Genomic DNA, 26,415 nt, shown 5'->3' on the forward strand with positions numbered 1-26,415 from the left:
GATGTGTGCAGCTTTAGTAGTTCTGCATATCAAAAATAATCTTTCCGCATACCACGTAATACACATATTTAGATAGGAGTCATGACAGAATAATCTAGAAGCTTGCCAGTCCTATTTACTTAATTCTTCCAAAATAACATCAATTCAAGTTTTAAAAATCCCCAAGTGTCTGTGCTTCTTTGCATTAAGAAAAACTTTCCTAATGTTTGTGCGAAATTTACCCTTAACAAGTTTCCAACTGTGTCCCCGTGTTCTTGATGAACTCATTTTAAAGTCCGTCTCGATTCACTGGACTAATTCCCTTCATAATTTTAAACAAGTAAATCATGTCAACTCTTAATCTCCTTTTGCTTAAGCTTAACTCATCCCACGACAACTAAACACTCTTTTGAAGTCATATCACCTGGCCCTAATAGGAGTTTAGTTTAAATATTTAAAGTAATTACTATTTACACTGGGGGGGAAAAAAAGAAATATTAAATCAAATCATTATCAAATGATAAAACTGGGGTAGTACTAAGTCTCTCAGTTTCTAGTTTAACTGAGGTAAAAACATCAATTAATAACATATTCTGAGAGATTTTAATAACCATGGTTTAAATCAGACATTTTTTTTAAAAACACCATAACTCACCCAAAAAAAAAAACTAACATGTGTATCTAAATTCAAATAAAGATGAAAAAGATAAAGCAAACATAAAAATCATATCACATCTTAAAAAGTCCCAATCAGCAGAACAAGACATTCATTTATTCATAACAATACTTAAATCAGTTTCCATTGGTTATCAAAAATGTCATCAAAACTTTACCTTTAGTACAGGCACAAAGCCTGTCTGTCCCAGAGCAGTAAGTCACTGAGACAAAGGGATCTGGCTCTTCAGCGCCCTCCTTCTTTGGTGGCTCAACTTTGGCCAATACCTCCAGGCTGGACAGATCTAATATCATTATGTAACCTCCCTGAGTTGTAACCACCAAGTGCCCAAGACCTGAAACATCAGTTTTTTTTTCTTTAACATTCCCATTTTTGAATGCAGTAGGGACCTCCTCCAAAACTTCCTCACAGTCATCCTCTCGGTTTTCCAAAATATCAGACGGAAGCAAAATTAGTGAGGTAATGGCATCCTGAGGGTCTCTGATATGCTGGATTTTAACTGGCTCCTCCTCCAAAGTTACTATCCGGGAGGAATAGTTCATTTTATACAGTACTAAGTACCCTCCACTCAAACTCCTTTGCTCAGGAGGAATAATGAGAGGAGTTTGTGCTCCAGGGGAAGATCCTTGTTTCAGGACACCAATGCCTAAGCCATTAGCTATACTAGGGATAGGTTCAAATTCTCCTTTCCGCCTATTACACAATGCAGAATTCAATTTGTTTAGGTTATTCAAGGCTTCCACTTGATTTATTGCACTCAGGGACTCTACAGAACAAGACTGTAGCCCTACCAACAGGTGTACTCCATCAGCACAAGGAGTAATGGAATCCACATACAAGTTCTCATCCTCTGCAAACTTAGGCAGTCGTAGGCACTGGATCAGTGTCCCCGGCTTTGGTACCATTGAGTTCCACTTGTCAGAATCCATAGAAACAAGATTAGATGTTGCATCTGCAAACTGCTGGATGTAAGTGACAGGTGGGTCCTGGAGCAACAACTGCTCATGAGAATCAAATTCCATTTCTATTATCTGAGGCACAGTGAAGCCTTCATCATGCAAGCTCTTGCTCATTAGATTGTTCATTTGTGCAAAAACCTTACCCGTTTTCTCATCTGATTCTTTTATGCTATAGAGCAAAAGTACAGGCATAGTCCTCCTAACAAATGGGGAGCTTAGTTCAGAGTTACTGCAAGTTTCAATGTCCATTGGACCCTGCTCCAAAAAATTCTCCCCTTGAGTCCTAGACAAGCCATCCAGCGATCGGCGGGAGTTGCTACTGAGAGGAGATGCTGCTGGTGACCTGTAGCTCAACAACCCTGCTGCTAGAAGGCAAGGAAAGGGAATGTTGTGATGTTCAACATGTTTTTCCTTTACTTTTTCACTTTTTTGTAGTGGCTAGTGAAGGATTAGCTCCAAGTTCCTCCAGATCCTTAACTGTGTCCTCCAAGACATTGGCTACGACCTCCCACTGTAACTTCTCAGGCTGCTGTAGAATACTAAGTGCTGTGATACCAAGGTTAACCTCCATGCCCTCCTTCTGAGATATATGCCCTGTCAAAAAGATAGGATTGTCAGAAAAAGCACCATTTGCAAATATTTGCCACCACAACTTAACCATTAGATTCCACAATGAAGCTGAAACCAAGCTGTGTAAAAAGTACAGTCAACTCCAGAAATATAGGCACCCCTCAAAAAAGTGAACAAAACATGAATATAACAAAGATAATACAATGACTCTAACACTCCTCAAATGTTTGGTGAAATGGTTGACTATTTAATAAAAACAATTCTTGCAAAAGTGTAGTTATATCTTCAGAATACTTTACTTGTCAAAAACATATATGGCAAAATTATTGGCACCCTTGAAGAATACTATAAAGAACACCAACTAAATTTGCATCTTTGGGGGGAAAAATGTTTCTTGATGTTGGTTTTAGTGTCTAGGAACTGTTATATATTGTGAGCTGGGGGGTGCTGATCGCACCCCTACAGGTTAAAAAAAAGACGCTGAAAGACTACCTTCACATTGCTCCCTTGCGGCTCATCTATCCTGTGATCTGCGCGGTACTTCGCAGACTTAAAAGTCCAAAGCACCTCTCAGTTTCGGGATTGTTTGTTTGCTTTTCTCTCTCTCAGACCTTCCCTGCTCCTGGCGCACACTTCTTTGAAGAGGAAGATATGTTTGCATTCTTTTAATTGTAAGACGGAATTGTCATCTCCGTCTTGTCAAGGAGCACGTTTAAAACTTTTGAAAAAGAGACATGTTCGTTTGCAGTGTTTGAATAAAGTTCCTGTCTCTACCATCTTCTGTGTTTCTGTGCAAATCTGTGACAATATGGTCATTTCCTGTTTCACTGGGGTATTGTTGTGACCAGAAAAAGTTTAGGGCTGTTGTTTTAACATCTCTAAAATTTAGGGTGTGACTTTGACACGTGGTTGAGTTATCTTGGTTGTTATGAACGGTAAAAAGCGCAGGTTTTTTAGTTTTGTTTGCTCACAGGCTTGGTGTATGGATGCACACTAAAAGCACTCTGTTCTCTGAGTTAGAGCAATGACCTGTTAAACAGCAACTTTTTTCATTAAATTCAATGCATATGTATTGCTAAATAAATCTGGATAACGTTTAGTTAATTATTAAAGGCTTCCTGACGGATATCTTTGTCGTAAACCAGTTTTTTTTTTTTTACCCACGCCGCACGGACAGCACAACAGTATAAATATGAGGTAATACACGGGTAAAATCCTTGTCATCCATCAACATGGTAAAACCAAAAAGCTCTCTCCCCTCAAATGAGTTTTTGAGCTGTACAGATTGGGGAATGGCAACAAAACAGGTATTCAAAAGAAATTACCAGTAAGTAAAATCAGGGCCATAATAAAGTTTAAAAAGCACTGAACTGTTGAACATTTACCAGGAAAGCAACGCATCTGCATATTGCCCCCATGCACAGTGAAGATGATGCTAGGGGAGTCAAAGAAGAGGCCAAAGATCACACTTTACATCTGCTTAGTTTAGTTGAATCTTTCATAGTTTCAGAGTCAACTTTGATACGACACCTCCATGACCAGAAGCTTTATGGACGACAAGCAGCACAAATAGAAGCCTCTACTGAGTCCAAGACACAAATCCCAGTGTCTCAGCTTTGCCAAGCAACAATGGAGATACTACTGGAATCATATGTTTTGGTCTGATGACACAAAAATTGAGCTTTTTGGGCCACATACACCCCATCGCAATGTTTAGCGAAGAAAGGGTAACTGCATACCAAGCAGGTCACATCATACCCATGGCAAAATATGATGGTGGCTCTTTGATGCTTTGGAGATGTTTTGCTGCCAGTGGTCCAGAGGGCTCCTATTAAGGTTACTGGCATAATGAATTCCATTAAATACCAGAACATTTTAGTCAAAAATCTGCTTCCCCTCCACGAGAAGGCTGAAACTGGGCCATGGTTGGGTCTTCAAACAAGACAATGATCCAAAGCACACATAAAAATCAACAACTGGTTGCAGAAACGAAGAATCGAGCTTATCCAATGGCCCACTCAGACTAGATTTCAAACTTATTGAAAATCTGTGATCTCTGTGGTTCAGAAAAGGAAAACCCAATACCTCCATGAGTTGAAAATATTCTGCATGGAACAGTATTCCAAGATTCCTCCACAAGTGTTCTCCAGCCTTGTTAAACACTGCAGAAAGAGGTGGAGTGCTGTCATCCTCGCCAGGAGAGGCTCCGCCAAATACTGACATTTGGAGGTGCCAATATTATTGGAATCTGCCTTATTAGGAAAATTTCTGTTACTATATGAAAACTTTTATTTGTTCCAAATGTCTGTTCGACAATAAAAGCATAAGGCTTACCCGATTGTTTAAGCACAAAATACCACTCATTGCATGTGCGGTCCTTTTAAATATTAATTATCATGAATAGTGCCAATATTTCTGCAGCTGACTGTACATAAACTGTAGCCAAATATGTTGAATACTGTTATGTTTCTGAAATTTATTCAGTGAAGGTAGCTAAGGAGTTTCTCAATCACAATCTTATTTAATTCTTTTTACACTTCTCATATACGAACTATAGGGAAAGTATTTGTAATCATCCACAGATTTGATGTCGAGATTTTGAGACCTCCCCGAGTCTGCAAATAATACCATTTATGGTGGGTGGGTGTATAATATATATATATATATATATATAACTTCAGTACACTTTCAGTTAGGTCAACCAAATTTTGCATACCAGTATTAGGTACAAAACGCAGATTTCTACCAACTTTTGGGATATTTCCACTAACTGGAAGTGGTACTTTACCTTTTATTCATACAGCTGCAAAGTATGATTTATTCAACTTTACTTTTATAATAATCGATCAATATATAATTAATTTGTTTTGATTTGTTGTTGATAGTACTTTAATGTACATAATATAAAAATATAATCGTTGTCTTGCGGGTTACTCCTTAAATATCCATCCCCATATCGGAGTATACGAGAAAGTCTAGGGGAGACAACTCCTGATCTTTTATTAGGCAAAACAGGTCACAATAAATTAAACAAAATTGTGTCTAAAGCATTTAACCTCTAATTTTACATACAATCCTCTAATCAATAATATTGACTCTTAATTTTAATTGTCTTTACAGTTACCTGTGATAGACTCTGATCGGGAATGATCTTCACTATCTGAATCTTCCAGTTGATCATCACTAAAATGAGTAAGAAATACATGGATGTGAATTTTCATTTTCTAAACCTATTTTAATCTTATACAAGGTTGGTGCAAATGCTCTCTCGTGTTACTCAGTAACTCAAACCAACCATTCCAGTGCAATCAATCAAAATCTGAACCTGAAGCACAAGCCAACCACAAGCATAATATAAATCTAAAAAGTACTTAAATATTTTGAGATGCTATTTATAAGCAAAAACTATTAAATATGAATAATGGCCTGTTACAAGACTGAATCTGAACAGTAAATTTCAGGAACATTTTTACTGTCTCCTTCAAGTTTTGGTATATCTGAACAGCTAGAAGAATCTTCTAACCAGGCTAATGTGGTCTTTTCTGGACTCTGACCCTACTCCCCTGCTCACATACCAGATAAATAAGCTGCCGTAAAAATTGCTGGGATCATATGGATTTGACCTCCAAATTTTTAAGTGCACCTTTACAACAAGAGGACATGTAGTTTCAATGCCTTGGTTGCTCAGACTTTTAAAATAAGCATTTTATTTCATTAGTTAATTTAAAAGGACAGAGTAATTCAAGAAACAGAATGTTAAATAACCATCAGATATAGCAAAACAGCATCCTACCTTCATCATCTTTGATACATCCCACACACAAATTTTCCCACGTTTTGTAGCAGCAGCAAGGAAGTGTGGACAGCTCCCAAACCCATAGCATGCTATCTTGTCTGTGCCTTCTGTGCTCGGAAACTGGGCTGGACTTGTTGCCAGTGTTACAGAAAGGGGTACATTCTGGGTATGTTCACCTTTAACAAAGGGACAATTTGGGGAATGTCTCTCATGTTCAGACCTGTGGCACAATAAGTGTTAAAATGGTAAAATACACAGAAACATCTTTTCTACATAATGAAACAGGATATACTTATTTTACTTTTAAACCTACTTAATCCAACTCTAGATTTAAGATTCTGGAGCCTATCCTAGGTTCATAGTACACATCACAGGAACCAACGTTAGTCAAAGTGCCAAATATATCAAAGGATACATTCATACATATAAGTACATTTATTAATACTAAGCCAATTTAGAGTCACCAATCAATGTAATACTTTCTACACAAGTGGAAGGAAAACAACCCAAGTATCACACCACGTGCAATTTACAAACAGTTAAAGTTATAATTGCTGAAACAAAATCAGCCAACCTCAATCCAATTTGGTAACGTATACCTTTATATCAACTGATTTTCAAATTTGCTTAAATAAGATTCCAGGAAATGCTCTAAAGCAGCAGATCACCCAGGATAGTGAACCAATATATCATATTTATATATAATATGCACACTCGTTCACAGTGTGCCAATTTGGAGACACCAACTAGCCAGAGTAATGCAGGCAAGTGGTGAATTTACAAACTACACACAGAGAGTAACTAGGCTAAGATTCAAACCCAGTATCCTGTGCTGCCGTGGCACTTCCCTTTAGATACTTTTAAATATTTAACATTATCACAAATTAAATGTGTCCTAAAGTTTCTAAGTATAAGAAACCATACTTAACATACCAAGGTTCATCTGTAGGCTCCCAACACACTAAGCACACACTACAAGTGAAACACATCGCCCGGTCATCACCTGTAGAGGCTGGCTAAAATAAAAAAATAAATAAATAAAGTACATTAAGATTAAGGCAGCTTACATTCACTCCTCTCAAAACACAAAGCCTTTGGCTTTCTTTTATTTCTACTTACTTATCCATAAATCTCCACAATTACAGTGAACCCTCGTTTATTACGGTTAATTTGTTCCAGACTCTACCGCGATAAATGAATTTTCGCGAAGTAAGATTCTTTATTTATAAATCGAATATTTTTGCAGTTAAGAGTATAGAAAACCTGTTTACGACCTTCTAAATACATTTTGTAACATTATTAGAGCCCTCTAGACATGAAATAACACCCTTTAGTCACCACTACACTCATTACCCAATATATTAGACAAAAAAGAAAATAAGACATATTAGACTTTACAAATATCATTATTATTGTACTGTACATTTAATTACACACACACACAGTTCTTACACACAACCACTAACCTATGAAGGCATGTGCTCAGTAGGAGAGTCTTCAGGTTGTAAGCTGGAGCGCTGATCACACCTTCAGAGGACACAGACGCCCCTGGGAAAACCCCTGAAACAGCTGACAGTCTACCTTCACATTGCTCCTTACCCTTTTTACTTGCACTATAACGCACGATAAACCTCTCACGTGGTACTCCGCTTATTTAAAAGTATTGTGCAGCGCCTCTCAGCTTTGGAATTGATTGTTTTGTTTCTCTCTCTCTCAGACATTCTCTGCTCCTGGAAGAACTGTCATCTCTGACTTGTCATGGAGCACGTTTAAACTTTTGAAAAGAGACAAATGTTTGTTTGCAGTGCTTTGAACAAACTTCTTTTTTTTCTACAACCTCCTGTGTCTCTGTGCAAATCTGTGACCCAAGTGTGACAAGGTGGTGCAGTATTTTCAGCAGGTGTGTCGTTGTCTTCTTCTGCTGAAGGAGTAATAGGAGTAGGCAGTGGGTGTCTGGGTGCGCGGCTGAAGAACATCTTGATAGGCAGTTGCTGGCGCTGTCTTTTCATATGCGTGAGGAGGCTTTTGTAGGGTATTGCCATCTTTGATCATATCCAAGAGTTTCACCTTCTCCTGGAGGTAAGCATCTTCATCCGGCGCTTAGTTTCATTGTCAGAAGGCTTAGAAAAAGCAGCACGTTTAGGAGCCATCGTGGGGCTTAGATAAAAGTTCTCAGAAAGCACACGCGTAGTGACGTAAGCATGTATGAGAAAAAAATCGAGATAGAGTGAAGCCGCGAAAGTCAAAGCGTGATATAGCAAGGGATCACTGTACACACTACTCATTTTCCATGTATTTACACAATTGCCAGAACTCACAAGTAACGAGTAAAAATTGGACCGAGTAGTTTCTAAAAACAGAGGGATGAGCCGGAACAAAGAAAAATTCACAACAAAAAATTAACCAACTAACCTAAAATGTTGAGGCAATGAAAAGATTCTATGTTGCTTCAAAATTAAAGGTGAAAACGTTTGTTACATTAACGTAAAATTTAATTTTGATTGAGACATTTGCGCTTACTTGTTCTGAAAATAATGTTTGGATAAAACATTTCATTTGGAAGTCTAATTATACACATTTACGTTTATAGTAATGTGTTCACAGTGCTACGAGATTCAAAAATGTACATGCGTCACCCAGAGACTAGAGATTAAAACAGGAGTTGATTACAGAAAAGGGACAGCGTATAGTTTAAAAAAAACAGTGCAGGGATCAAGGTTTGTGTTCTTTATTTCCTGTCACCTTTCCGAGATCCAAGAGAAAACTTAAAAGGTTCAGTCCAATCTGGCAAGAAACAATAACTGAGATAGTGCCGTATTTAGGGGAGCAAAATGAATTAACCAAGCATATCTCATTAATCCCACTTACTAATAAAGAAATCAGAGAAAATGCATTACATCTATGGATGTCATACAGTGACATGATATTATGTCCTATTCTAATGAAAAAAAGTATGTAAAATACAGGGTCCTTACACTGCCTACCTGATGGTAAAATCCAGCTTGGGCCATTGGATCAGGCTGTGCCCACCTGTATCCTACATGGGGCCATGATGTAAAAGTCTCTCTTCTGTTCGCTTCACTGTACATTAAGGATCTGAAAAGATTAAATAAAAAATAAAAAAAAAATAAAAAGTTTTCTGTTCATTTCTCTCTATTATAAAAAAAACTCTTGGAAGGCTTAGAAGACGACGATACGTGATTTTCTCATAGACACTAGCGAGACAAGGCAGTGAGACATAAGGACAGCTGCTATACAGGCTTTTAAATGATTGACGCACAGTGCAACAAGCAGAACATGCAGCTTGGCAGCAAGCCAGCAGCAGATCCGACCGCATCTCCTTAGCGTGTCTTTACACTTAATTATTTGTGATTCTATGAAGATGATGAAGAGTTCATGTGAATAAGTAACTTAAGTTATTACCTATCTACAGATCGCCCTGGGCCAACCCCCAGCTCAGGCCGTGCGCTTGGTAAGAGGTAGGATAATCTGTCCATTATTGATGAGGCCACAGATAAGGCAGCGACATTCTGATTTATCTTCTTCAATTCATTCACAATGGCACTAGCATTGGATTTTAGCACATGATGTGGAAGATGGAAAGTTACTGTTGCCCACTAAAAAAAAAAAAAAAAAAAAAAAAGTTAATAAAAACAAATTACAAAATAAAGTAAAAGCTACAACACTATACAATGTTATAATGTGTACAAAGCAATGAACAGAACATTTTTTCACACAAGTTAAGCTACTTCCACCATCTAAGCACGCCTGGGACTTACAGACACCAGAGGTGCGGAGCATGCGCTGATAGCACATTGCTGCACCCACCGCATGAGGAACCACCTACAGTGCAGCAAGCAACCCCTCCGACACAGGGAGACCTATACATTAAAGCCACTTCTCCACTCATACAGTCAAACCCTCAACCTAGGTATAGAAGTATCCTCTCACCTTCCAAATGCTTTTCTAATCATGCCAAAATCCTTATGACATCAATGAACTGAATGCTTAAATCGTATAAGGTAACAGTTAAATCCAACAGGTAATAGACATCTATTAATTAGCAGCATGAAAAACATTTAATTGGCATAATTGGACTAGCTGTAATCTTCATTTTGAAAAAGAAGAAATCTGAAAGTGCTTTTGAAAAAAATGATACTTAAACATATGGCTTCCTTAGTTGATAAATGATTTAACAAAGAGGTTTCACTCTGCTCAGACTTAAAGACATTTGGGAAAGAAGGGAGGCAAAGGTAGCAAGCTGGACTTTAAACTAATAATACTTGCTGATCATGCTGCCTACAGAGTTACAGTGTGTTCCAAGTTAATGAGACATGCAAGTAAGAATTCCACTGTATTCTGACATTTGACAATAAATTTGAACTTAGCACATGGCTAACCTTCTGTCAAAAAAAAAAATCATCTTTACTTAAGCTAACTTTGAAATTGTGACGCACTAAGTTTGGCATGAAGCCACAGAAAAATCAACAATTATTTTAAAAACTATAGTTTAATTGGAGATGCAAGAGAAGGTAATACAGAATAGATCAACAATTATTTTAAAAATTACAGTTTAATTAGAGATCCAAGTAATAGGTAATAGGAAGGCACACTCCTGAAGAGGCTTGGGCAGCGTCCTTTGGTACTGTTAGAGACACAAAAAAAGAATGGCAACCACAGCACTTAAGCAAAACAAGATGAAACAAGCAATTAAAGATAACAAAACACAGAATTTTTGAATATATCAAAATATGACCTTCAATTAAGTTTTTTTTTTTTTTTTTTTTTAGATAAAAGTGATGTAATTGGGGGAAAAATAAAATCACATTTCACCTTATATAATAATGTATTCAATGAAAAATGAACAAATATGCCATTTCTGTGGAAAAAGTTATGTCCACATTTGACTATAATAGCAAGTACTGCTCCCTCAAGTCAGCCTTCCCAATAAACTGTATGTTAGTCTCTGACATTGACTAGAATGTTTTTTTCCCACTCCTCCATGCAGAATTCTTTCAGCTCTCCAAAAGTTGAGAGGTGTCTTGAATGTGCCGCTAGCTTCAAATTATCCCGCAGCATCTCGATGGGATTCAAATCCAAGCTTTGACTTGGTCATTCCGGAACCCTCCATATTCTTTCTTTTCAGCAACTCCTTGGTGGATTTGCGGGTATGTTTAAGGTCAATTAAATGATGTAAGCTTCACCTTCAGTTCAGCTTTAATCTTCTGACAGGTGGTCTCACATTATCCTCAAGCACTCTCTAGCACAATGAAGAATTCAGAGAATATTCTATGATGGTGAGCTGCCCAAGTCCTTTAGCACCAAAGCTTCCTCAAACCAAAACATTTCCACCACAAACCATTTGGTACAGTTGGCATCAGGTTTTCCTTGTCAAATGCTGTTTTTAATTTTCATAAATCATGCCTTCTTGTACTGTGGCCAAATAACTGATTGTTCAGTCATCTGTCCAGAACACTTTGCTTCAGGGTCCTGGTCTTTGATTAAGCTTTCATGGTCAAACTTTAGCCTTGTCCTGAAGTTCTTTCAGCAAATGTTCCTCTTGGCATAACTCCCATGTACAACTAATTTCAGAAGTCTCTTCCTAATAGTAGACTCATGCATGCTGACATCAGTGGCAAGAGCTAGCTGTAGATCACATTATAGAAAATCTAGGGTTCTCAGAGACTTCTTTCAACATTCTGTGTTCTGCTCTCAGGATGAATTCGCTGGAACAATCTGGCCTAGACAAGTTGGTAGTTGTTTGAAATCTTCTCCACTAGTAGAAGATCTTCTGGAGAGAGGAATGTTTGACTACCAATTATTCAGAAATCTTTAAATCCTTCCCAGACTCGCAGGCATCTGCACCCATCTTTCTGAAAACCTCAGACAGCTCTTTCCATCTAGGCATGGTGATAACATACACTTCAACAACGAATGTCTGAGGTTTAGATAAGGCACCATTCATATTACTAGGTTTAAAAATGCAGACATTAGTTTACATTTTTGCTTTTTGTCCACATTACACCATCAATTTCAACCCCGAGAAATGGAGATTTTTGTAAATTCCCTCAAGAGCTGTATGCTCAGAGGTAATGAAGAATGGATTTTTCTAGTAAAGAATGTCAACAATGACGGATGCAAACAAGGACAACTTCTTCTGTAGTACTGATAACATTAAAACAGCAGCAGATGTAACTCTTGACAGCACTTCAGACTTTATCAGAATGACTAACAAGGGTGTTACATAAAGCAAATACCATATATTTGGATTAGGCATAAAAGGCTAAATGCAATTTAAATAAAACTGTACAAACAAAACAATGCCTATATACTAGCACATACATACAGCAGCAGTAAACAATTTTCTAAATTCCAATGAGATAAAAAAATTAATTGAGAGAATGAGATATTATGAATAACCACATTTTTCAAAATACAGTGCATATAATGCATTCCAGGATTACTAAATACTAAACATCCTATATAAAAATATGGGATACTATGGTATAATAAAACACCTCAACATTAAAGTATGACCTCTAACACTGAATATTTAATCTTCACATTTAACCATTTTAGCACCATATAGTCACAGACAATCAACTTTAGTTCAATCATACCTTTGCTACTTTATGATTTGCTGCTGTTTCATGTGAGGTATTTTTCAGACCATCTTTAAGCTGTGAAATGAACTGATCATAGCCCTCGGTACTAGAAACATCTACCTTCTCCAAGCAAGCAGAAAGCATCTGTTGGGCCTAGGGAAGAAAAAAAAACATAAATGTCTTTATTTTTAATGTTGTTTTTGTCTAATAACTAAGGACATAGAAATGTTTGTACAAGGTGGGACTCAAGAATTCTATGGTTAAAAAACAAAAAAAAATTCAAGCAATGTTTTTAGTCAACGTCAAAATACTGTCTTTGAGGTGCAATACATATGTCTCAGCGTGTTATCCTTAAGAGGAGTTACCCTTAATTTTGGAGGCATGGACTTAAGCGACCAGAGGACAGCTTTAAATCTGACCCTTTCCAGATTACATCTTGCCTGAAGAAGAGGCCTGAGTTGCCTCGAAAGCTTGCATATTGTAATCTTTTTAGTTAGCCAATAAAAGGTGTCATTTTGCTTGACTTTTCTCTACAGAAAACACAAGGAAATACTTAAATCTGAGGGAAAACAGGAAAGGAAATATTTTCATGCAACACCTAATGAGCGGTCAAATATAGGAGTCTGAGGTAGTCCAGTAGATCAGCTAGAGTTTTTATATTGCCTTTTGTCTATTTATTTGCAGCTAAATCTTTTGCTTATTTGCTTTTAAAAGATGTAACATTTTATATATGTGCACATTATATAGCATCTCGTGCTCAACACCATGTTTCAAGTGTTTCTCATTCATCCAATTTTTTTTCATTAATGAATTGTATACTGTTTACAAGAACACGGTTACATGTAAATCCTTCCACCAACTATAAAGCTTTGAACCCAATTACACCACCTACCAAATCAACTGGCATTAACGATCACTCGATACATGCAGTAGCAGTATGAGAGAATGGGATGCCAAGTGACTGCAGAAAGCACACTATCTTCATGAGTGATTAAGGTTTCGCCAACTTGCTACAAGTACACATTTTAGGAATGTGAGAGGAAAAATAAAGTAGCTAAACCATATAAACATGGCAAGAACTAGCAAACTCAATGTAGACTAAAAATTCACATGTTCTTTAGATTTTGTACATGGATATACCGAAATTACATTGTTACCAATAAAGGAGCACAGAGCAAAAGTATGATGTTACTAGTGTTAAAATGTATTAATTATATCATTAATGTATTAGACATCCATTTATAGTGGGTGAAAACATTTTGCAAATAATGTTTATAGCTGTCACTTTTAACATTCATTTTTAAATTAAGGTTCAATTTTAAATTGGTACTTTTAGAAACACAACCATTTATTTATATTTTCTTTTACCTATATACTAAAATAAAAATAATCAGTTACCCATACTCTGTGACTGGTATCTCCAGCTGCACCTCATCTTCCTGTTTTGTGAATGTGCTTGCAGAGCAGTGTCCAACAAAAGGATCCCATTCAGATCTTTTCTACATCCTAACAGCATAATCATCTACAAACAGAACCTTATCCACAGCAGAAAAGTACTTGACACTTGACCCGTCCACCTGATTTAGCTGAGAAAAAAAAAAAAAATTATATTAGTATTAATACAGCATAAAAACAAATATGAAGGAAAATTGATCTAATTATACACACACATACAGAATGTAAGTATTGTTTTAAATGACTGTTGATACAACTTTATATTCTAGATCAGTAGCGAACTACACAATACTATACTAATTTTAAGACCTTAATTTCACATTGGACTAGTGCCATACAGGCAGCTGAGGGAAGATACCTTGCATGCTTTACATATAACCAGGAGAATTTAAAGAAAACAGTCATCTGCCTCGTCGTGTTTCGACCGTGAGAAGCAAGCAAAATAATTTTTAAAAATTCTTGATAGAAAGCACACTTTCACAACATGGGTTATCCTACTGATGCAATATCACAAAATTAACATACAACATTGCTGAGATAAGAAGATTTGTTTGTGGCATTATATACAGGAAAAGGAGAGAATGCCAGCCAAATGCACTTGGGGTAAGAGTAATATAAACTAAAGAGCCAATAAGCTGTTTATCTTCAGTTAGTGCTACTTAGGGTGGTGTAGCATCCAGGATAAGCTTCATACACTATTTATACAAAAAACAGTCTTTTATAAAAGTGCCCAACTTTACAATGGAAATGGCTAATGCACTAATAGATTATAAATTAATCATTCTGTAACACTTTAAACTAGTTTACTGGTATTACACATCCTTAAATCCTTCAAAATCCTTTAATCCACAAAAGATCAGAAGCCAGCAAAAAAATCCCCTGGGCTAATATAAACTCATTCTACACACATTACAATGTAAACATCACTTATTTATGTAGGCACACTGATCTTTTTCTGAATAACCAACATAAAATACTGACAGTAAGCAGTTACACTAGCACTGGCTAGGGTTGGGAGAGGATTATTATTGTTTGTAATGTAGATTAAGGTACTGATTTTTTTATTATTTTTTTTTTATTTAAACTAATGGTTTTCATTTTTTTTATTTAAACAACCAGTAGTAAGTATCCTACAGAATGAGGCACATAAGGCACTTTTATTAAAAATAACCTTTTCAAATGGACATTTTTATTAAAGTAAAGACTTCCCTACAAACTGTACCCTATGGATTAAAAACAACACAATAAACAAAAAGCTACAAGTTAAAACTGTTTGTTAAAATGAATCATAATAAAGTTACTGTGAGAGATTTCAAAAATCTGGATGTGGATGATGAGACAGATGACAATAAAGAGGAAGAAATGAACAGGAGTAAAGCACTTGGGTTGGTAGTATTTTAAATGTGACAATTTAATAGAAAGCAATGCAGGCAAATATCCTCTTCTAAGTGTTTATATCACCTTTATAATTTGATTTTAAACCAAAATGAGTCCAAACTGCAGAATCTGGGTTTAGCTTCAAAATAATAGCCATCTTAAATGTCTCTGCTTTTTATTATTCTTCCTTAAGGGACAGTCTTTTTTTCCAGAGGGCACTCCGACAGTGGCTCAAGGCAATACTGTCCTTCATTAGCATTGGGGACTTTGACGTATCCAGGTATTTAGTGTTGCAGTGTTCACATATTCTTTATACCTCTGCTCATTTTTAAAATTAATGGTTCAATTTCTGTGGCTTGAACACATTTTACCAATGCAGAGACCTCTGATTCATTGGTTCAATTTTGTCATAAAAAAACACAAGTAAGGAGTGTATCACCAGATAACGGTCTATCAGCAACGAGGCCTACATTTATATGGATACTGAATTATAAGAGAATACAACATCATTTCAACTGTAAATGTATGCGTTTGAAAAGGGCCCAAAGAATGCTAAAACTTAGGACTGAAAATAAGAACACCACCAGAATTTAAAAAGTAAGCCAAATAAAATATTCATAAAGGATGTCTGTGTGTAACAAATGGTTTCAGGAGTCAGCTTGGGAATTTAGCCTGTAGCTTGTTTATTCTTCACTATATTAACATAAGCGATAAAACACAGACCTGAAAACAAACTCCACAAGAAGTAGTAATGCTAAAATAACATGTATGGTAAAACAAATATAAACAAGTGACTGTTGCCATGGGCAGCACGGGTGGCGCAGTGGGTAACACCGCTGCCTCACAGTTGGGAGACCTGGGGACCTGGGTTCGCTTCCCGGGTCCTCCCTGCATGGAGTTTGCATGTTCTCCCCCGTGTCTGCTTGAGTTTCCTCCGGGCGCTCCGGGTTTCCTCCCACAGTCCAAAGTCATGCAGGTTAGGTGGATTGGCGATTCTAAATTGGCCCTAGTGTGTGCTTGGTGCGTGGGTGTGTTTGTGTGTGTCCCTGTGGTGGGTTGGCACCCTGCCCAGGATTGGTCCTGCCTTGTGCCCTGTGTTGGCTGGGATTGGCTCCAGCAGACCCCCGTGACCATGTGTTCGGATTCAGCGGGTTGGAAAATGGATGGATGGATGGATGACTGTTGCCATTTATTTTCTAAACATGCTAGAATAAAAAATATTAAATCAAATTAAATAATGAAACCAGAATGTGTTGAAAAATATTTGTGCTTTAAGAATGCATAAAAGGTATTCATTACATATGTCAAACATTTGTTGCAATATAGAAGGAATGCCAGAAAAATGTATTAAAAAGGCCAGATCAGAATCATACCATTAAAGGAGAAATTCACCTTAAAATGAATCATTTTCAACTGAACATCTGAGATGTCAGTTTTACGTTTTCTTTTGTACAAAATATCAAATGAAACTGGTGATTCTCTATGCAGAGATTTATGTAGAGAAAAGCAGCAAGAGTTCCCATCTAAAATAGTGTACAACGTTTGGTAAATCACATATCTCATAAATACAATAAAAACTTTACAAAAGAGAAATGCCAGTGAAAAGCCCATCTCGACGGGGTTTAACTAACATAAAAGTTATCCCAGATATTTCCTACGTTCCATGTATAAAAGATACTTCTTCAGTGCTCGAACACTGAAACATTTCCTTCAATCCAGTAGGTGTCGGTGGAAGGAAAAAAAAAAAAAAAAAAAAACCTGTTCCATGCACACAAGTTAGCCCATGGGCTTTTACAAATGTCACGTCTCAAGGAAAACACAGCTTGGTTTCCTAATTTACAGTGTTAAATGACATTAAATTACTGCTTGCAAATAAAGCCAATTATTAAGCCTCCATGTACACAGTGTCTGAAGCCTACTAGTTTTATAATATTAATTTTATCTTCTATCCACCATCTAATTCACTTACAAAGAACTGGAATTTAACCTAGCAACATAAGATACATGGGAGGAAAAAAATGCTTTTTACAGGAAATCACACATAACATATTGAAGTCCATAATAAGAGCCAAAAGTTAATTTATTATTTCATTTCATGAACTTGATACATTACGTTTCTGTATTTGAACACACAGCATTTGGCAAAAGCAAAGAACCCACCCCAGACCAGATTTAAAACAAACAAGTCCCAAATGACCAAAATGAGACAAAACTGAAAAGGAGAATGTCTGTGAGGGTGTCAGGTGGGAGGTTAAGTAGGACTACAGATGCCCCACTGAGCACTTCAAACTCTATTGAATGGCAATGTTTCATGGATGTCAACCAATGGGTTATCTAATAGGACAGGGGGGGGAAAAAAAAGGTAAATTTGTAAATGTAATGAGTATCTCGAGACTATTATAACATGAGATTGTGAATATAAACTTTATTTTTCTTAATCTGATGATTCTATAAGTTAGCTAAAGCCAGTGGCGTATTACACAAATTCTAGTCAGAGAGAACGTAAAACTCGACAATTGAACTTGCTGATTTCGCCACCTGAGGATGTTAGAAATCCCAGAGGATGGACAGATGTAGACACTCCGTGACGGCTTTCAAATATAATTTCACATTTCCAAAATATCGTGAACCTCTGCCCTTTTTTCTTACAGCCAGTAACTTGCTGCCTGACAAAGCCAGTATTGTATGAATGTTTACTCAGAGACAACAAACCTTGGTCTCTTTCTCTTTTTCCATTCAGTCATCGCACATTACACACAAACTTCACTTTTTTTATAAGATCCAAAATATCCATTGTAAAGGACAGCCGGGACAACCTAAGAATGGAAGGATGGGGGAAGGCAGCTACTTTTAGACACTGCCTCGTCTAAGATGCTAGATGGAGGACTTCCCTGCAGAATAGCAATGCCCCGGATTTCCCGCAGGGCACCATGGGATCTGGAGTTCACCTTCACAGCCCTGCTGGGGTACCGTGGTGCCACCATGGGAGACGCTGCAGGAGGACCTGGGGAGTCATGTTTCCCCTCATAGCCTGGAAGTGGCTAGTAAGCTCACGAGGACGGAAATCCAGAAGTACTTCTGGGCTGAAGAAAACTCAAGTTCTCCATCTGACCCGGAAGTGCTGGCAAGTCGTGTGAATGGAAGAACAGAAGCACTTCCGGGTCAGACAATATATAAAGGACTGCGGAACGCCCAGCAGGCGAGCCAGGAGTTGGTCGAGGTGGATGAAGCTTACTGGGAGGTGTGGAGGAGAAAGAGAGAAAAGAGAAGATTTGTGTTTGTGCTTGATTTACTGCCCTGTTTATTAGTGGCTGTGGTGCTTGGCAGGGCACGGTTTAAGAAGACTTAAAAAATACTTCTTGGCGCTTTTACCCTGTGTCCTGCATGTCTGTCGGGTATAAAGGGGCAACAGTGACCCCTAGCATCCATACCATGTTTCTTCTTCCTCATAGCTGCATTACATGCACTGTATTCTGGATGAACACTCTGGCTGTCACACGCATGTACACAGATCCATCCATAAAACTTGACAAAATCCAACCGGTTCAATTTTGTCAGGGTGAGTCACAGACTGGTTAGACTTGAGTGACTGATGTGCCACTGGAGAATGCAAGCGATTGCCTTGTTGGAATAGTTATGTAATAATGTGAAAGGGCTTCAATTAAAACACTATCATTACTTCAGACACAAAAAACATTCTCATGGTCTGAATTTTACTTTTGACAGGCTGGTTATCCTAAATAACTGCTCAATATTGTGATGATCTGCTGTAGCATTTGCGGAGGATTTAGTAAAATCTGTCAACACCAGACTACTTTGCTTTTCTATTTGCTGCAGTCAATCAGGGGAAGGCAGCAAGGACTCATGTCAAATCTCCCTCTTCTGCTTCACGACAATGCCCACACTCACACTGCATGGAGTAAAAAGACTACTCAAAAGAGATGTCACTTCCACATTATTCTCCAAACCTGGGGGTATACCATAAAATTGATAAAGATGCCAAGTCATGAATAAAACGCATTACCTAAATGGTATAAGAAAGCTACTTGAATGTTAAAACAAGGATACTGGTGTTGATGAAAGTTATATGGAAGATAAAAAACATAAAGACGAAATTGTGCTTAGGGAAGAATCTGAAGTGTATTTTCATATAGCCTTGGTTTAATTTAAATCCCTAGTTGCACAAATCTTTTAGACTACACCAACACTAACATCACATGACGCAGATGGCAGCCAATGATTGGGGTTCTTACTGGTCAGGACTACTGACATATGTATTAGGTGGGTGTTTAATTGAAACGCTTGGTTGTATTTCAACAATGTCTACTTTCAAATCAAATTTTTACTTAATATTTTAGTAAGGAGACATTTGTTAGGGACATTTTGAGCATTCAACTGGATGTCTGACATGAATTATGTCTCATGAGTAATTTTGATATTTTTTGTAATAGATGTTTGATAGTGTTCGCTAATTGTCCAGCATTGGTCACTGTTAACACCAATTGTATCAGGAATTTTGTTATCCCCATTCTCTGTAAATCACAGGCAAAACTACAAAGAATAGGGGGTTTGTATGATCATGTTTGACTGGAATATTAAACTAGAACACCACAGTTCACTGCCACACACACTTCCTGTACAGGAACATTAAGATTCCCTTGCTAATTACTAAAATAATAGGCAAAGACATACTGAAATAACACTGTGAATAAAATATTGAGGTACATATTATATTGTGATAAGCACATGAAAGTGGATATCAACAAGAATATTACTTTGTAGTTAACATTTCCTACTATGCTGCAGGGCGTTATGCATTAAAGTAACTTTTCAATACAATCTAAAACCACTTCTTGAATTGAACCAACATCTTTAAAGTTAAACCACAAAGACATGAATATGGCAAGCCATTTTAACATTTAAGGTCTCATGCTAATTCTTGATTACACTAAGTTCTATTTTTAATATCTGCAATTAAAATGTTGACTAATCAAAAAAAAAACAAATATATTTGTACTTGAAGTTTACCTAGTTAAAACTGACACCCCCCTTTACTTCAATGGAGTCTTCAATTAAAGATCATTTTAAATATTAGGCCTGTTAAATTAGTGAAAAGTTCAGATTCAAATGTTCATATTAAAAATAAGCTGGTAGGTTGAAAAAACTGTGGGTGCTATATGTTCCAATATAAGATGTATTACAATAGCAAGAAAGCCAATAATATAGCATTTTTACATAATTTTTAATTTATCTATACTAATAAAAGGCAAAGGTCTCACTGACTCACTCATTACTAATTCTCCAACTTGTTGTGTAGGTAGAAGGCTGAAATTTGACAGGCTCATTCCTTACTGCTTACTTACAAAAGTTAAGCAGGTTTCATTTCGAAATTCTACGCGTAGCAGTCATAACGGTTGACAACATCCGCCATGTTAAACTTTCTTATTTATGGCCCCATCTTCACGAAATTTGGTAGGCGGCTTCCCTGTGCTAACCGAAACCGATGTACGTACTTATTTCGGTGGTATGACGCCATTGTCGGCCACCATATTGAACTTTCCAACGGTCCTTTGTTACTTACGGGCCCATCTTCAAGAAATTTGGTACGCGGGTTCCCAACGCTGACTGAATCCTAGTTATGTACATATATACGTCCATAGCCTGAGCTCCGTCGCCGTGTGAGGCGCTGTTGGGTCCCCCATCCCCACGCCTCCCACATATGGCTGCCTGCCTATATAAGGCCGTCCGTCAATCCGGTCTCTTCATTACCTTCCTTGCTTCACCACGGTATTCACGTCTCCCTGCTGATAACTGCAGCCTTTTTATTTAATCCACGGCTTCTCCGCAGTTTTATTGTTCGTTTATTACGATTATAGTTAGTGTGTAGGTATTTTAGACTTGGGTACCTGAACAATGTAAATTATTGTTCCAACCGTACCCCCATTAACATGTCTATCGAGGTGCTCACCATCGATCAAAGAACTGTCACTTACCGAGTGGTTTCCATGCCCGGAGATGGCGACTGCCTTTTCCATTCTCTGTGTTACCTTTTGCACGGCCATATCAGGCTCACACTTGATATCCGGAGGAACATTGTGTCTTATGTATTGAATGACTGGGACAGGTTCAAGGGTGTGGACTGATGACGGTACAGGAGATAATTAGCTGGATGCGAAGTTATCGATGAATCCCATTTCAATTCAAACGCCTCCAATTTCCAGTAAGGCTCTGCTTCGCAATGACAATTAATAAGTCTTAGGGACAGACCCTACAAAAGGTTGGCATTGATTTGAGGCAAGATTGCTTTTCACATGGCCAACTATACGTTGCATGCTCAAGAGTAAGCTCAGCGCACAGCTTGGTCATATTACAACCGGAGAGCCGAACTGACAACGGGTTATACAAAGAGATCCTTAACAAATAATTATTGGTATATTTTCCCTCAGTTTAAAAGGTTTACTTTTCTTCATAATAAAAATTTTAAAGCAGTACTTCACCGCTGCAAAGCGCAGGTATTTGCTAGTTAATAATAATATTTACTTTTTCTTTTGCTAAACTAGGGGCTTTCGCTCGTCAACCCCCATGTTTGGTTTTCCAGATACACACTTTTAAGATTTTTGTTTTTCTTTGAATTGTTGCTATTTCATTAGTTTCACTTTTATTTCAGGACTTGTTTAAAAACAATATTTGGAATCTTTAGAGTCCCAACATGCTGAATCTTTTAATGAGGTCAGTGAGACATGTGTTTAATGACTTTGTACCATAATTCACGATAAGTTTCTCTGTTTGGAATTTCAGCGCAGACAAAGCGATCTACATCATCAGCAGTTAATTTTTTTTTTTTTTTTGCAAAGTAACCAATAAATGCATGTGAGGTAAACCCCGTTTTTGAAATTCTCTGACTTAAACTTCAAAGCCTTACAATATTTACATACTTCTGACATATCGCCTTTGTCCATATATTCGATCTCTATTCGCCTTTTCGTTATTTTTCCGAGTAATAATTTCTCTTAGTTTGCGCTAATGCTAGGTTTACTTTCTCTGTTTTGACACTTTCGTTTTTTTCTGCTTTCATATTCTATATCTTGCTCTGCATGTGTTTCACGCCTACGTTTTTTTTTTTTTTTTTGAGTCTTTTGAATTTCACTGTTTTCATTATCTCTAACCTGCTCTGCATGTGTTTGGCCCCCTTGTTTTTTAACCTCTTTATGACATTTTACTTTGCTTTCTAATCTTTGTCTTCTATTCCTGACCTCGCTTCATCCTGCTATTTTTTCAATTACACCTGGTCCGTGATGATTATTTTCCCTTTTTTCGAGGAATAATTTCCTTTTGTTTGCGCTAATGCGATCTTTACTTTCTTTTTTTGATACTGTAGTGACCTCTGCATTCAGTTCGAAAAGAGAAGAAAAAAAAAAAAAAACAGACATAGGAAAGGCTCACAAAAGTTTTACTTGAACAATCAAGAAAAAGAACGCCGACTTCGTAACCCCAAGCACCCCCCCCCCCCTTACCGTATCAATCAATACCCCGCGCTGTCAGTCTTCCGTGCTGTACTCCGCCCTCCCTCAATCGAACCCAACAGTCACTCAAAAAAAAAAAAAAAAGGCTTCAATCTGGAAGGGACACTACAATACTTTCGAAATTTCCTGCTTTCATATTCTTTACCTTTCTCTGCATGTGTATTGCGCCATCATTTTTGAACGCCTTTATGAAGTTATACTTTATCTTTTAATTCTGTGCTCAACTGGATGTGCTTTTTTTCAATTCCACTTGTTCTGGACTGATAATTACTTTCCTTATTTTCTGAATTTACACCTAATTATTCTTTTTTTATTTGCATTTTTTTTCTCTCCAATGCTTTTAAGCCTCTTTTCTCCGTACTGCTCTTTCTTCTTCGCTTAGTCGTCGACGTTTCATCTATAACATATTGTCCTTATATGCGCTGAGAGCACTGGATCTGTGTGTGCTCAAAGCCTTGACACGACTAAGTGTTTTGCTGCCCATGGTCTTATTTGATATTGGTTTTAAGTATGGCGTGTCTTGCAAGAATCTCATGTTCTACGTCCCCGCGAGACGGTCCTGAGTCAATCTCTTGGCACAAAGTCTCATGTTTAAGGTCCCCACAAGATGCTCTGTGGCCATTCTCTTTCGTCTTGTCTTTTAAGTGTCTTCCATGATCTTCACGTGAAGATCACGTCTAGTCTCCTTAGTCCCCAGGATTTTTTTTTTTTATAATAAGAGAGATGTGCCCCCAAAAAGCAATAAATACTTAAAGGATTTGTGCCCTGCAACTTAAAAGGCACTCTGTTCAAGCACAGTTCATGCCACATTCTTTTATTTGTAATATGTACAAGAACCTGGAAAGGAAAAATCACTTATGACTTTTCGAACATTTTAAGGTGCAGTCTTCAATCAAATGTGCTGCAGAAGAAGATACAAGTCATTATATATTTCTCCAGCAAAACAGACAGATCTTTATTTTTCCCCCACAGTAAAATTTACCTTTTTACAGAAGCGCAATAAATACTATGATAAACAATAACCATCATCCCTGCCCTCAGATATAAAAAAAAATAATAATAATAAAAAACTTGACTAATGATGAGAGCAGCCACAGTGAGGCGTATTGCTGTTGGTATAAAAGAAGTCCCGGTAGCGTTCCTTGACACACATTTGCTGAAGAATTTGCTGATTAAAACTGCTCAGTGTTAATGTGTCATAGAAAGAATGTGTAGCATTGTTCATAAGGGCCATCAGTTCTGTTAGTTCTCTCTTCCACTACTACTTCCAGGGGGTTGAGAGTGCTTCCATTAACTGAGCCTGCCTACTTAATCAGCTTGTTAATTAACTGGGCCACTCTTGAAGTGATTTTTCCAGCCCAGCATACTATAGCACAGAAATTCAAACAACTCTCTATGCACCAACAAACAAGGTTCTCCACCTGACTCATATCCTCTGTCTCATTCCCCTTCTCAATGCACCCCACAAGTGCAGAATCATATAGGAATTGCTGCAAGTGACATGACAATGTTATATTTATAGTCTGAGGTGTACAAGGAAAACTGAAAAGGTGACAGAACTGTTCTTCATTGTGCTCCAGTGCTGCTAACATACTATAGATAGTCTTTGAACCCCATAAACTGCAGTGTGTTGGACAGTCTATTATTCCGGACTACAGACTCATCCACCTACACATCCCTGAGATTGCTCCTTAACAGGGATGGCTGAATGGTATTGAAGGCACTGGAGAAATAAAAAAAAAAAAAAAAACAATCTTGTTATACTGCCTGCTGGGAATAAGCCTCATGGATAGAGAATTGCATCCTGCACAATAATCTTTATCTTAAGTGGGATACAAGGGCTACTGGTCTGTGGTCCTAATGTGGAGAGGTATCTACCTTCTTTTGAACTTGAACAATACAGGATATGGTTGTCCAGAACCTTAGTCACAAAGTGAACAGGTAGCAGAGTGCACTAAATAAAGACTGTGATAATCACCAAGTAGTCCTATTACTTAATCAAAGAAAAAAAAATCAGTATGCATAAAAAGTAAAAAAAAAAATTTAATGGGAAAATACTAAGTTAATAAACAGTACAGAACAGCATTTTAAATCATGGCACAAGAAGCATAGGCTGCATGCAGTTAGTTCCATTAGTAGATGAAAATAGTCATCTCTGAGGGTTGGTAGATAATGTCTGTGGGACACCTGATCAGACAAAAGCAAGCAGCTAAGGAACAAAAAGACATTTTTGTCCCCTTTAAAACATGCAGTACAAATGGAGTATAGATGTGTGTATAGATGACCAGAATACTTTTTAGATTTAACTGTTAACTTCAGGCAATGCACCATACAAACAGCAGCCAACTAAAATGACGTCTGTGTTGGCTAAAGAAGTTAAAATGAGCATTCTGATAATTGAAAAGGCTCTTTAAAGGGCCAATTATTGAGACGATAAAATTGCAGAAGGGAGAATTAGAAATATGGAAGTTATTTTCCATTGCTTTAAATTAAAAAGGGAACCAACTGCTGTTTGCTTGTTGTACTGACTGTTTAAAAGCTAGCAATGAATTAACCACCTTATGTTTCAACAGCAAACACGATCAGGTTCAGGATCAGAACGCGGTTTTAGGGTGTGCAAGCCGTATTTAAAAATCACCTCTGCACAGCTTTCCTACAACAACTATAAATTTAGGAGAGGAGCAGTGGTGTAGAAAAATCTATCCAAAAATGCTTTGTAAGTGAATGTTCATTCAAAAATCTGAATGATGTTTCACTAATGATGATACAAAATAACCAATGAAAGTAGGAAAAGGGCTGAACATGGAAGGGATGTGCAAAAATATTATTTAAAATACCAAAATGTTTAATAGCATGGCTGATGCTGAAATTATCAAAAAAGATAAAATAGCTCTCTCATGTTCAAATGTCATTTTGAATTTCAAGATTTTTTAAATAGGTTCAGATCATATTTGAAAAGTGATATTTGATCCGTCAATCCTAGTAATATCTCGACCAGTCATATTTTGAATTTCAGATATCTCTACTTTTTTGATGCACTTAATTAAAATACAGCAAAGAGACATCAAACTTCAATTCTCACTCGCCAAAATGTAATTACTGATATATTCTTCTTTTTCTTTCGGCTACTCCCGTTAGGGGTTGCCACAGTGGATCATCTCCTTCCATATCTTCCTGTCCTCTGTATATTGCTCTGTTACACCCATCACGTGCATGTCCTCTCTCACCACATCCATAAACCTTCTCTTAGGCCTTCCTCTGTTCCCCTTCCCTGGCAGCTCTATCCTTAGCACCCTTCTCCCAATATACCCAGCATCTCTCCTCTGCACATGTCCAAACCAAATATGCAATTACAGATATCTTTGATTAGAATTTGCATTGGTGCAAATGTCATTTCAGAACTCTAAAGAAATTTTCAAAAAACACTTAATGTTAAGCTTGTGATAAATTTAACATTAACATTCTTAAACTGGCT

The 26,415-nt window shown here is 37.3% G+C and overlaps 1 protein-coding gene across 1 annotated transcript in view; it reads right to left on the reverse strand.

The window, feature by feature from the left end:
• birc6 (baculoviral IAP repeat containing 6) overlaps positions 1–26,415 on the reverse strand; it is a 255,776-nt gene that overhangs the window by 205,618 nt on the left and 23,743 nt on the right. The window contains 15 exon segments of the mRNA XM_051919229.1: positions 813–2,043; positions 2,045–2,208; positions 5,309–5,366; positions 5,656–5,790; positions 5,792–5,827; positions 5,978–6,200; positions 6,914–6,996; positions 8,956–9,076; positions 9,404–9,597; positions 12,601–12,738; position 13,005; positions 13,990–14,038; positions 14,041–14,092; positions 14,094–14,141; positions 14,143–14,171. Coding sequence (XP_051775189.1) covers positions 813–2,043; positions 2,045–2,208; positions 5,309–5,366; positions 5,656–5,790; positions 5,792–5,827; positions 5,978–6,200; positions 6,914–6,996; positions 8,956–9,076; positions 9,404–9,597; positions 12,601–12,738; position 13,005; positions 13,990–14,038; positions 14,041–14,092; positions 14,094–14,141; positions 14,143–14,171 — 2,562 coding nt within the window.

The sequence above is a fragment of the Erpetoichthys calabaricus genome, chromosome 15 (assembly GCF_900747795.2).
Source record: "Erpetoichthys calabaricus chromosome 15, fErpCal1.3, whole genome shotgun sequence".
NCBI lineage: Eukaryota > Metazoa > Chordata > Cladistia > Polypteriformes > Polypteridae > Erpetoichthys > Erpetoichthys calabaricus.